At 41.2% G+C, this 13,414-nt stretch overlaps 1 protein-coding gene and 1 long non-coding RNA gene across 8 annotated transcripts in view; one reads left to right on the forward strand and one right to left on the reverse strand.

Annotated features, from left to right (window-relative positions):
- The window catches only part of COL28A1 (collagen type XXVIII alpha 1 chain), a 184,047-nt gene extending 181,711 nt beyond the window's left edge, over nt 1–2,336 (forward strand). Inside the window, exon 35 of the mRNA XM_005678961.3 lies at nt 1,562–2,336. Within this exon, the coding sequence (XP_005679018.1) occupies nt 1,562–1,734 (173 nt within the window). The 3' untranslated portion in view covers nt 1,735–2,336. The remainder of the gene's footprint in view (nt 1–1,561) is intronic.
- LOC108635857 overlaps nt 1–13,414 on the reverse strand; it is a 177,142-nt gene that overhangs the window by 125,471 nt on the left and 38,257 nt on the right. For 2 of the 7 annotated variants that reach the window (XR_001917988.1, XR_001917989.1), the window contains exon 2: nt 8,385–8,548. The exons of the other annotated variants lie outside the window; for them this stretch is intronic. This is a non-coding gene — a long non-coding RNA (uncharacterized LOC108635857). The remainder of the gene's footprint in view (nt 1–8,384; nt 8,549–13,414) is intronic. 7 annotated transcript variants of the gene reach the window in all.

The following is a 13,414-nucleotide window of genomic DNA, read 5'->3' on the forward strand; positions in this document are numbered from 1 at the left end:
GAAAGGGAAAACCCACAACCTAGGATACTCTACGCAGCAATATTATCACTTAGAATAGAAGGAGAGATACAGAATTTCTCAGACAAGCAAAAACTAAAAGAATTAAGCAATACTGAAAGTGAAAGAGGAGAGTGAAAAAGTTGGTTTAAAGCTCAACATTCAGAAAATGAAGATCATGGCATCTGGTCCCATCACTTCATGGGAAATAGATGGGGAAACAGTGGAAACAGTGTCAGACTTTATCTTTTGGGGCTCCAGAATCACTGCAGATGGTGACTGCAGCCATGAAATTAAAAGATGCTTACTCCTTGGAAGGAAAGTTATGCTAGATAGCATATTAAAAAGCAGAGATATTACTTTGCCAACAAAGATCCATCTAGTCAGGGCTATGATTTTTCCAGTGGTCACGTATGGATGTGAGAGTTGGACTGTGAAGAAGGCTGAGTGCTGAAGAATTGATGGTTTTGAACTGTGGTGTTGGAGAAGACTCTTGAGAGTCCCTTGGACTACAAGGAGATCCAACCCGTCCATCCTAAAGGAGATCAGTCCTGGGTGTTCATTGGAAGGACTGATGCTGAGGCTGAAACTCCAATACTTTGGCCACCTCATGGGAAGAGTTGACTCATTGGAAAAGACCCTGTTGCTGGGAGGGATTGGGTGCAGGAGGAGAAGGGGACGACAGAGGATGCGATGGCTGGATGGCATCACTGACTCAATGCACATGAGTTTGGGTAAACTCCGGGAGTTGGTGATAGACAGGGAGGGCTGGTGTGCTACAGTTCATGGGGTCGCAGAGAGTCGGACACAACTGAGTGACTGAACTGAACTGAACTGAACTGAAATCTACCTTAAAGAAATGTTGAGATAAAGGAATCCAGGCATACTACAAAAGAAAGTCATCAAACCACAATGAGAGAAGCAAAAATAAGATGAAATGATCAGAGAAGAACTACAAACACAACTGGGGAAAAAAAGGAGAAAATGGCCATTGATGCAAACTCGCATACTCAGTGGTGAACATCTGAGAGCCTTTCCACTAAATTCAGGAACAAACTAGGATGCCTACTCTCATAGCTTCTATTAACATATTTAACATACTACAGGAAGTCCCAGTCTCAGCAGTCAGGCAAGAAAAAGAAATAAAGCATATCCAATTGGAAGGGAAGAAATAAAACTATCACTCTTGGCAGATGACACGATACTCTGCACAGAGAACCCTAAAATCTCCACACAAAAACTATCAAAACTAATAAATAATTTCAAAGTTACGCACAAGAGTATAAGCTAAAGAAGGCTCACAGTATTATGCTTTCAGGGAAATAAGCATTTAATGGGATTTCATGAAGACCAAAAACTTCAATGTTTTCAAGGGAATGTTTATTTAATGGTGAAATTTCAGGCTGTAGAGGAAATATTTTGGGTATTTGGGAATGCTTTCTTAACTTAGAATCACACTTTCTTAGTTGGTGTGTTAGTGTGCATAGAGAATAAGCTTCATAAAGCTTTTACTTTTCAATGAAAGAAAAACCTATAATAACTGGCTATTTTTTTCTCACTCTAGATCCTAGATGTCTGGAACCCCTACAACCAGGGAACTGTAGTGAATATGTGGTTCGATGGTATTATGACAAACAGGTCAATTCCTGCGCTCGCTTTTGGTTCAGTGGCTGTAAAGGCTCGGGAAATAGATTCAACAGTGAAAAGGAGTGTGAAGAAATCTGCATTCAAGGATGAACAAGTAAATCACCCCACACTGAGTCAAAGCTACGTCTCTATCAACAAGCCTAGAAAGAATCTCTGTAATTTCAATATTCATCCAGTGCAAATAAAACACTGCATTTGAGTGTATACTGAGCATTGACAGTTTGTAAACATAGTCAAATCCTACAACCATGCTAGGATGTAACTATTTTTACAGATGAAGAGGCTGAGACTCTCAGAAGTTTAGGAACTCAACTGTCACCCTGACCCCAGGCTATGTAACCTCAGTACACATGTTCTATCTACTTCAAAACCTGCAATGTGGTTCTGATTGCCATTAATTCCTTTGCACGTCTTATGTCACACGAAACTCCCACCCCAGACCTGCTGGCTCTACTCCTGCTGGCTCCCCCCGTTCCTTAGCACCTGCCTCAGTCCCCTGAATCCATCAAACCCCTGCCTGCTGCAAAATGGGGAAGAACTTGGGTTTGGGCATTAGAAGGGATGAGAGTATGTTTGTGCAGAGATGGTGGTAATGTGAGAAAGATACCCTGTCTGGGGGAAACCCAGCAAGATGGAGTGGTTCTGGAAGATGAGTGACCCCAGGGGTGGAGAAGGTAATTAGATGTTTGCTTTATTTGCCCTGAATATGATTAAGAAATCAATCTGAATTAAAATGACTTCAATTTATTAACAACTGTTGTTTCCCACTCCAACATATTTGGAAGAAAAGCCTTTGTTGTATGCTTAAGCTATATATTTAACAATTGTAATTAAGATAAAGGAACTTTTTCTACGCTTCCTTTAAAATGTGTAAAAGCAACTTTCAATTTTAGCAGGGTGGAACGGGAAGGCACTCGGCAGCCAAGGACTGCTTGAAGCCCACATGAACTTGAGCAGGGCATTTTAAAGACAGAGCAGAGGCTGAAAAATGAGCCTCCATACTGAAACATGACCCAGCAGAGGAGTGGAGGATCAGCTCCCTCATTTTACAACACCTGATCTGGGAAGATCCCTAGTTCTGAGCTGAAATCAAACAGCATTTGCACGTCTTATCTCACAACACACTTTGCTCTTCCTTCAGGCCTGTGGCCCTGATTCGAGTTTGAGGGTACACGGAAGAGCACCCAAGGAAGAAGAGCTGGGAGCACAGTCACTTGAGCAAAACCGGTGCTGTGTAGCTTCAGTTTCCATTATGCAGCATATGATGCTACGAAATAATATACGCGATACACTTGTAAATTAAAAAACATGACACCAAGATAGACACCAGTGAGCACATCACACAAAGAATAAGCCAAACGTAAGCAATTCTGTCCAGACTTTCTGTGTGCCCCCTCAGCAACCCAACCACCTGCTTTCTGCAGGAATATCGCATCCTGAATTTTGTGCTTACCATTTCAGTTGATCATTGGCTTTTTATGTAATTTTACATGTAAAACCACATACATCTATGTATCTCTAAATAATACATAGTCTCACTTATTTTAGAGCTTTATAAAAATGGTGTCATACTCTGATCTTCTGAAACTCACTACTTTCATTCAATAATGTAATTAACCCTGTATTACCATATCTAAGTATATTTGTAAATAATTTTTTAGGTTTCTTGAGCTAGAAAAAATTGGTTTCATAATATGTAATTCTTTGTCATTTAGTATGTTGTTACATTATAATTCACACATATTCCCTATCACAGTTTTATAATATTGGTATGACTACATCACAACATATTCAGCCACTGCCTTGTCTATGTTAAACTGTTTCTAGTTAATATTTTTCACTATCCCAACAGCACTGCAATGAATGCTCTGACATGTGGCTCTGGGTGCCTGTGTACCAGTGCTTCTCCAGGCTATATACCCAAAAGGGGAACTGGGTTCCCTGGCGGCTCAGACGGTAAAGAATCTGCCTGCAATGCAGGAGACCCAGGTTCGACCCCTAGGCTGGGAAGGGAATGGCTACCCACTTCAATATTCTTGCCTGGAGAATCCCATGGACAGAGGAGTCTAGTGGGCTACAGTCCCTGGGGGTCACAAAGAGTCAGACATGACTGAGAAACTAACACTTTCAAGATATATAAATATTCAAATACAGTGTGTCATACCAAATGTTCTCCCAAACTGTTTAAACCAGTTCATTGTAATTTTCCACCAGTTGTGTGTAAGTGTTCCCATTGCTTGATATTCCTTTTAACACAATATTGTCAGACTTACTCATTTTGCTAATACTGGATATAATTTGCCTGTCTCTGGTAACAGCTTACCATATTTATTTACCATCTGTGCTGTTGCTTCTGTGAAATGTCTTTATAATTGGGGGAGATATTTCCATTGGATTGTCTGTCTTTGCTTATTGAATTTCTGGAACCCCTGATATATCCTGAAATTGAATTCTTTGCTCATTATTTGTGTTGCTAATATCTTTGTGACTTGCCTTTATTATACTTTACTCTTTTTTTTTTTTTTTGATGAACAGAAGTTCTCAGTTTTAATGCAGACTGACCCATCTTTTCATTCACAGCTAGCACTCTTCCCCTTGTTTATGCTGTTTGGCCTCTCAGCCACCTATCTTGGGCAGGAAACTCACCGGGTACAAAATCTGCTCTGGATTCTGGGTACATCTCTCTGGATTCCCATTTTCACACCTAGTAATTCCTTATGAGTCTGTTAGCACGCTGGTCACTTCCAGGTGACTGTTTTTGTCTTTTTTTAGTTGTCTCAGTGTGAGAGAGGGTCTGAGCTACAGGAGGCCACTGGTTCATTTTTGGTACTGTTGTGGGATGGAAGACTTTGGGTATTTTCTTACCTCCTGGAGGCCCAGCAATGCACTGAAAAGCTCATATTAGTCACCAATATGGTTGTTGGAAAGTAGAAAGACCCTTCAGAGTATATAGCCTGCCATTTTGCCAAGAGCAGAAATTACTTATGTTTATTTTTCCAGCTCCTCCAACTTTTCCTATATAAGAAATTGATATGCAAACATGCTGGAGCATTAACTTGGGTGTTCATCTCCTTGTCTGAAACGTCTTCCTCTTCCTTCGTGTGACTGGCCACATCCTAATACTCTGAGGACAACTTGCAGGCCTCCTCCTGGGTGGTACTTCCTCATCGCTCTCACTCGGGCCACGCTCAACTCTGAGGACCTACAGCACCTGCCAATGGCTCCAGTCAACCCTGAGCACAGTCTGAGCTGCCTTACACCCAGTGGAGAGCACCCGCATTAGCTCTGTTTCGCTGCTTTAATGGAGAAGGCGATGGCACCCCACTCCAGTACTCTTGCCTGGAAAATTCCATGGGGGGAGGAGCCTGGTAGGCTGCAGTCCATGGGGTCACAGAGAGTCAGACACGACTGAAGCAACTTAGCAGCAGCAGCAGCTCCTTTAACGAATTTACCACAAATTTGGCAGCTTAAGCAACACAAATGTCGTTTCAGTTCTGGAGGTCAGAAGTCTGATACAGGTCCCACTGGGTTAAAATCAAGATGTCAGTGGGGCAGCGTTTCTTCTGGAGCATCAAGGGAAGAATCTTTTTCCTTGTGAAAGTATTAGTCGCTCAGTCATGTCTGACTCTTTGTGACCCCACGGATTGTACCTTTCCCAATTTCTAGAGAGTCCTACACTCATCCTTCAGGGCGCGGTCCCTTTCTCTGTCTTCAAAGCCAGTAACAATTGACTGGCTTCTTCTCATACTACCATCTCTCTCTGGTGCTCTGAATACAGCTGGGAAAGGCTCTCTGCTTTTAAGGACTAGTGTAATCTGATACGCACCACCCCCACCCCTGGATAATCCAGACTAATCTCCCCATCTCAAGGTCCTTAACCTTAATCACATCGACAAAGCCCTTTTGCATGGCAGGTTCTGGGGATCAGAGAATAGATATGGCCACGCCCATTATTCTGTTGATCACAGCATCTGTACCATTTCTCTGTTCTCTGAGCTTAGGAGCAAAGATGTGCCTTGTTTATCTCTGTGTCCCCAGTTCCTGGCACATATGAAGAACTCAATACATTAAGAAATATTATAACTCACTTTATAAAAGTCATACAGAAATAATTAACTCCTTGAAAGAGAGGAATAGAAGAAGTTGGGGAAAATCACACCAGTTTAAAAGAATAAGAGAAAAGTCATAAGTCAACAAGTAAAAACTACTACTCTCTCATGCACTTTGAGATTCAGAATATTCCTCCCCTCTCCCCCAACCATGATTAGCAAAATGAAGGAAGAAGTCAGAGGGAATGTTGTCTGGTTAAAGAATCAAAGAGGCTGAACTGAACAACCTGAGAATTAACTGTGGAAAAGAGAAGATGATTCATGTTTTCATTTTATTCTAGTACAATGCTAATATGGAAATAACCCAAGTCCCCATGAACAGATGAATGGATAAGGAAGATGTGATACACACACACACACACACACACACACACACACACACACAGGAATATTATTAAGCCATGAAAAGGATGAAATATTGCCATTTGCAGCAACATGGATACACCTGGAGAATATTATGCTTAGTGAAATAAGACAGAGAAAGACAAATACTGTGTGAAGTCACTTATATGTAGAATATAAAAAATAATACAAGTGAATCAATATATAGACTCACCAAGATAGAAAACAAATTTATGGTTACCAAAGAGGAGAGGGAGGAGGGACAGACAGATTAGGAGTCTGGGACTAACGGATACAAATTACAATACATAAAATAGATAAACAATGAGGATTTAATGTTTAGCACAGGGAATTATACCCAAATATCCTGTAAAAAACTATAATGGGATATAATCTGGAAAAAAAAACTGAATCACTGCTATACACCTGAAACTAACACAATATTATAAATCAATTTTACTTTTATTTTTAAAAAGACAATAGAGATGAGGGAGATATATGACATTTTGTTTCTCCATTTTCAAGTAAAAAAAGACATACTATGTACACAAAGTGCTGAAACCAAAATGTGTATCAAAAGAAGTCTCCACTTTAAATTAAGACATTGAGAAATTTTTATCAAGTAGCAATGACAATCAAGAATTGTAACAATGACAAACCTCCACTGAAATGTTAAAATATCTTAGGCTATCATTTCTATCATTTTCATTTAGTTGAAATCTCACTTTCGCTGACTGTAAGAATTGATTTCATCAGGTATCTAATGAGCATGCTAAATTTATAAAACGACAAGTAAAAGGTTGGTGATTTTGGTCTGAATGTTCATTCTAAGCACACGAAAGAATGAGAGAACGTGTGTTTGCATGTTTCACGTCGCTAAGAAACCAAAAGATCCTATAAATAGAGAAGAATAAAAATGAAAAAGTAGGAGAATGATAGGGGCTGGCAAATCAAACAAGACGGCCAATACACATCCGAAGCGACACTTAGCTTCCTTAACTGTCAGAGAAATGCATGCTAAGCAGGTCTGGGATGAGGTTGGGCACCCATGGGTGATTCTGAGGAGCTACCCTGGTTGAGAACCAGTGAGTGGACATCTGAATTATGCCAGTCTCAGGAAAGAGTCTACCATTTGATTTGAAATTTTAGATGTTCAATGATTTATGCCTTTTTTCTCTAAGCTATAATTCAATCTCTCTCATGAACAGCAGAGCAAAGATGGATTAATGCTGTTGAAGTGTCCAAAAGCTTCCCCTCCTTATAATGTCTTTTAGTGAGACACCACTAAAACATGTTTTGAATACGTGTCTGAGTGTTAAAACATAAGCCCCCAAAATCACATTTCACACATATGAATGGCATTTCTGATTTATATGTATATATAGGACTGACTTGATTTCTAAGAGCATTCATTATTTCATATTATTTTTCACAAATTAGTGTGAAAAATCATTCTAATTCATTAAAAGTCACATCAAACTCTGAAAGTTAGAAAATTTTAAGTACTGCTGTAGCCAAGCTGAGAAAATATGGACTCTTAAACTTGCCAAGGATCCTAAGAGGCTTCTAATCCTGCGTCTGCTCTATTGCGTACACCCTTTAGACAAACACTGCTGGTGACTGGGCATTCTTGGGGTGAGCATTTCTGCCAGGACAATGATCTCCTCCCCAGCCAGCCCATTCTTTAGGTAACACTGACTCCCACTGCTCCAGGTGAACTGGACATCCCCTGTGGCTTTCATCCTAACAAACTCCTAACCTGACCTTGTGGCGCCTTTCAGAATGCTGTGTTATTATTTCAGGATAGCCAGTATGACCTCATCCATTTTGAGCTGCTTTAGAGCTTCTCCTATTTCCATGGGTCTTTTAGCATCCTACCCTCTTAATTCGGAGCATGCCCTCCAGCCTGCAATGGGTGTTCTGGGCACCTAGAGGAGGGGGGAGGTGCAAACATGGTAACACAACCCTGGTTCTAAACAGTATTATGTTCCTGTGGAATGAAATAGACCTAAGGTAACTACCACATCAACAGAAGGCATGGGAAGCTAAGAAAAACAAGAATGACACAGGAGGAATTCTAAATAATAAATCAGGGCTTGTGGACTGCAAAGACAGCATAACAGAGACTTCCTTTCCTAGTTTCCTCTGAAATTAACCGAAGCTTACAATTTTATTTTTACTATCCTTCAAATTTGCCCTTTAACTCTGCACTCACAGTTTCTTGAAATTATTTTAAGTACTACTGGAATTCTCCAGTTATCTTCTCCTTTGTATATTAGCTGGTGTTACCTTAAATTCATCACTTGGCTGTTATCCCTCTCTTGCATCTTAATGAAGAGTGCTGTGGTTTTGCCAGTTTCTGCAGTTTGGGATTTTTCTCAAATTGATTTTGTTATGAATAAATCACTGCTCAGGCTTGATTTCGACTCTTCAAAACAAAACATAACATGTCCCTGATGGGAAAAAAAAAATCAAAAACAAAACCTCAACAATCCTTGTTCTTATGTAATCGTCTCATCTCTAGTGTTCCAAGAAACAAATATTGGAATTTGTGCAGACTTTCTTTGAAGTATATTACATACTCGGTTGTTAGAAAAATATCGATACAGTGAAATTGTTTAAAATTGTGCCTATTCACATTCTTAAGAGTTTCTTGAGCTTTTCCCATAGTGAACATTGAAGGCCAAGCCTATTACATTTGCTCTGTGCCACCCTCTGCCTTCACCACAAACCAGCAGTCCCTCTGGGTCCCATTTCTCTGAATGGCGTAACCACTCAGCTGGTGACCTGGTTTGACCCCTAAGAACATCCCAGATTCTCTCCTCTTCCTTACTCCCCATATCCAGTTGCTCAGTGCATCTGGTCCACCGTCTTTCTCGCTGATCTCTCCAGCCCGAGTATGTCATTGCTTCCAAACCTCCATCTGATCCCTCACCTCTGCTCTCTATCCCCAGTGCTGCTGAGTGACAGTAACGTGACCCAACCACTCCCCTCTGTAAAATGCTTCACAGGCTGTCCATCTTCTCCAAGACACAGAACAAACCTTTCAGCACGGTACTGCAGGTCCTCACTCCTACTTAAATTGCTCCTTTGCCTCCTTCCAGGTCCTAATACCTGATCTTCAATTCAGCTCTACTCAACCAGTCACTGCTTTTTGACAGCACCCTTCACTTCCCTTTGGCATTTTCCCTCTTCGGGCTCTCTCTTCCTTTTTTTCCCCCCTTCCCTCCCTCCTCCTCTCTCTTCCTTACATCTTCACCCAGCATTATGGAGTTCATTCTGTGTCAGTAGGTGAAAAGCAGTGTTAGACTTAAGAGCTTCACAGCAGTTCATTTCACTTATTCAGTCTGTCTTTGCTGGGCCTTTCAATGTGGCCAGTCCTTTGTTAATATGACTAAAGCTTCACTGAACAGTCTCATACACATTAGTCTTTGTGTAGGTATATCAATACAATATATTCATAAAGTGAAATTTTAAGAACAAAGAGGATGCCCTTTTGATAGGTATATCAAAGGACTTTCCTTAAAGATTGTGACAATTTATATTCCCCCCACTTATGAGTTTATCTGCTTTTTCTCTTTTTCACCATTATTGAGTCTTCAGTTCAGTTCAGTCCCTCAGCCGTGTCCGATTCTTTGTGACCCCATGAATTGCAGCAAGCCAGGCCTCCCTGTCCATCACCAACTCCCAGAGTTTACTCAAACTCACGTCTATTGAGTCAGTGATGCCATCCAGCCATCTCATTCTCTGTTGCCCCCTTTTCCTCCTGCCCCCAAACCCTCCCAGCATCAGAGTCTTTTCCAATGAGTCAACTTTTCCCATGAGGTAGTCAAAGTACTGGAGTTTCAGCTTTAGCATCATTCCTTCCAAAGAACACCCAGGACTGATCTCTTTCAGAATGGACTGGTTGGATCTCCTTGCAGTCCAAGGGACTCTCAAGAGTCTTCTCCAACACCACAGTTCAAAAACATCAATTCTTCGGCTTATTGAGTCTTAGCAGTTACTTAATCTTTGTGGTCATCTGATGACTGAAAATGGAATCTCACTTTAGTTTTAATGTTATTTTTTTCTTATTTTTTCATTTCCTTATCCTTTGAGATATTTGATATATTCAGAGGAACATATATGTTACATATAAGTAGGTTTTAATAATAAAATAATTATGTAAAATCCTGTGTATCTACCACCCAGCTAAAGAAATGGATCATTACTAATATCACTGAAGCCACCTCTAAGTTTGCACCAAACTGGACAAACTTAACTTGAAAACAAGTGGTCAATGGTGATTTGAGGAGCCCAAGAACATGCTTTATGAGTCTCCAGAGATTACCATGGCCAACAGTGTACCATACCAATCCTGAGACTATTATGACAAGAGATACTCTATGCAGATCCCAGAGGTTACTGTGTCCAAGGACACAGCATGAATCTTCAGAGATCATTCTTGAATGAAGCTTAAGACAGGATAACCTGGGAGAGAGGCCATCCAGCCCTAACCCCAAATACCTGGTACAAATAATCCGAAGGCTGTGCTAGAGCTCTGTGGGAAGCTAACCCAGCCCATGTGGCTCAGAGGGATGCAACGCCAAGTTCTAAATGCCACCAGAAGCCTCACCCAGCTTTGATCTTCTCACCTGATATTCTGCTTCCCGGCAGCCTGCCGCTCAGTAAGCCAAGTGTTAAAACTGGGTGTAGCCATGGTGGATTCATGTTGATGTATGGCAAAACCAATACAATATTGTAAAGTAATTAGCCTGCAATTAAGTTAAATAAATTTATATTTTTTTTAAAAAGAGAAAGAAAGTGGGAGGTTATCTGCAAAAAGAGACATGCATGGTGGTGAAGAAAAGGCCCTTGAGAAAGAAAGACCTGGTTATAAATCTTAGTGCTCACTAAGATGAAGTGACAGAATAGGGAATAATGTTGATATAAGTTATATTATATTTCCCTCATTCTAGGGTATCCTGTTCCTGAGATGTAAACACATATTTAAAGTTTTATTGTAATTATATTACAATAATGGGGTAAAAGAAGCAGGCCGATAACAGATTTCTACCCTCCTGTGACTATTAGAATAATAAGAATAGTTACTGTACCTATCTCCCAGTCAATCAATCAATAAGTTAATTAAACATTTTAGAGAAGTACCAGGAATCTCTATATTTGAAAATAACTCCAAGAAGTTTTTCTTCAGACAGAATCAGAAATTATTCTGTTTTAATATTAATGACTTTGTTTCTTAAAGGGATCTATATAAAAATAATTATATTTTAAAAGATAAAACAAAGTTAATGATTTAAATTCTTCATCTTTTAGTGTGCACTGCTATGCTCTATTATAGGCACAGAGAAAATTCTTTCAATAAAGAATTACATTAAATGACACACAAAAAAACCAAACTGGGTGCAGTTATGGAGGTTATTCATTTGGGATTATGCCAAGAATCCAGGAATGCTTGAGTGTTGCTCCAAACCCTAGCTCCCCACATCCACAAGAATACGTACAGAGAAGAGCAGCAAGGGAAAGCAAGTCTCCTCGTCGAGTGCCAGGGCTGAGCCGTCTGGCAAGTATGACTGAATCATGTAGCATCTCTTGGTCCTAAGCTCATGCTCAACAGCTCAGCCACTTCAGTTGTGTCTGACTCTTTGTGACCCCGTGGACTGCAGACTGCCAGGTTCCTCTGTCCATGGGATTCTCCAAGCAAGAATACTGGAGTAGGTTGCCATTTCCTTCTCCAGGGGATATTCCCAATCCAGGGATTGAACCTGCGTCTCTTATGTCTCCTGCTCTGGCAGGCAGGTTCTTTACCACTAGCGGCCACCTGGGAAGCCCTGGTCCTGGGCTAGTGCATCCTAAATAGTTTCTAACCAAATGCCATCTAGCGCATTCCTTAGTACCTTGGGAAAATAAGCAGAGAGACAGATTCATTCACTGACTCACTCACTCACTCATTCATCCATATATCAGTTACTATCTGCTACTACTACTATATGCCAGGCACTATCTCTGTATTTATGAAGCTTATTTTCTGGTAGAGGACAGACAAAAGAGTCATATAAACGTCGAACTGAAATTAATCTGTGAAATATATGATGTGCTAAGTACTATGAGAAAGGTCCTCTGTGCCGGCAGAGCACATAGTAGAGAAATACAGGAGGAAAGCGCAAGTCACCAATTCTATGGAAGATCATAATTGTTTATAATTAGTTTTTCCTTCTCTGTCTTTATCATGCTTGCTGTAGGTAGGATGTGCTTTCCCATACATTTGACTCTGGGCTTGGTTACTGATTTGCTTTGGCCAGTGGAACGGGCCCACACATCAGGTATGCCACGACTGAGCAGAAGCTTTAAATGCGGTTGTGTGCTTCGACCTGTGCCTCTCCCTCTGAACCTTCGCCAAGAAACTAGCATGCCTTCTTCACCTCTGGTGCCAGAAGGAGCAGCTACACAGAGCTGAAATGAGTCCAGGAAAGCCTAGCTGAAAAAAAGCTAAGCTTGCTGAGTCCAGCAGAGCAGGAGCCAACGATAGCCTTCAAGTCATGCAGGCAAGAAATAAATGTGGATACCAGCAGCTCAGATTTGGGATTGCGTGTTACCACTATAAAAGCTGACAAACAAAAATTCCTACTCTCAGACTTGCCTTAGCTGTCTATGGGAGGCTGTAGCCTCTAGCCTGGCTGACAAGGGAGAGAAGAGAGAGGCTGTGGAAGACGGACGGGGCTCTTTCCACATGGGAAGAAGCTCGGAGATACCTACTGTTGCAGCTTCTTAGAAGAGCAAAGAGAGAGACGGACAGTTTTCCTTCCAACTAAGATGGACTAATATGGACCAGATTTATTCTCATTCTGGAAACAATGAAAAACAGACCACATTTAGGCAATGACAGTTTGTGAAACAAGTAAACCCATCAGGCAAGGACAGTGATCCCTGATAGGTGGGAAGAAGATGAGGTGAGTCCTGCAACTGCCCCAGTCTACCGTTTTGGCAGCATTTCCAGGTCACAGTACAGAGACAGGGAACCACGCCAGAACCTGGCAGATCCCCTGGGATGGATGAGGACTAAGAGCTGAGAGCCTAGAAAGACCAAGGGGGCTAGAATTCTGAGGATGAGGGCAGAGAGCTGGAAAGAAGTTCATAGGATGTGAACTTGGGAGGTCTGTGGAGGGCTCCCCGTGAGTATTCAGCTGAATACTGATGAGTGAATGTACATGCGGAAATTGCCCAAAGCTAGGAACTGAACCAACTGAGAGGATTAGAGGTAACAGTCCCACGTGCTAACACTGGGCCAGAAGCAATACCTGCCACACCAGCCAACTGGA

This window comes from Capra hircus, chromosome 4 (assembly GCF_001704415.2).
Source record: "Capra hircus breed San Clemente chromosome 4, ASM170441v1, whole genome shotgun sequence".
NCBI lineage: Eukaryota > Metazoa > Chordata > Mammalia > Artiodactyla > Bovidae > Capra > Capra hircus.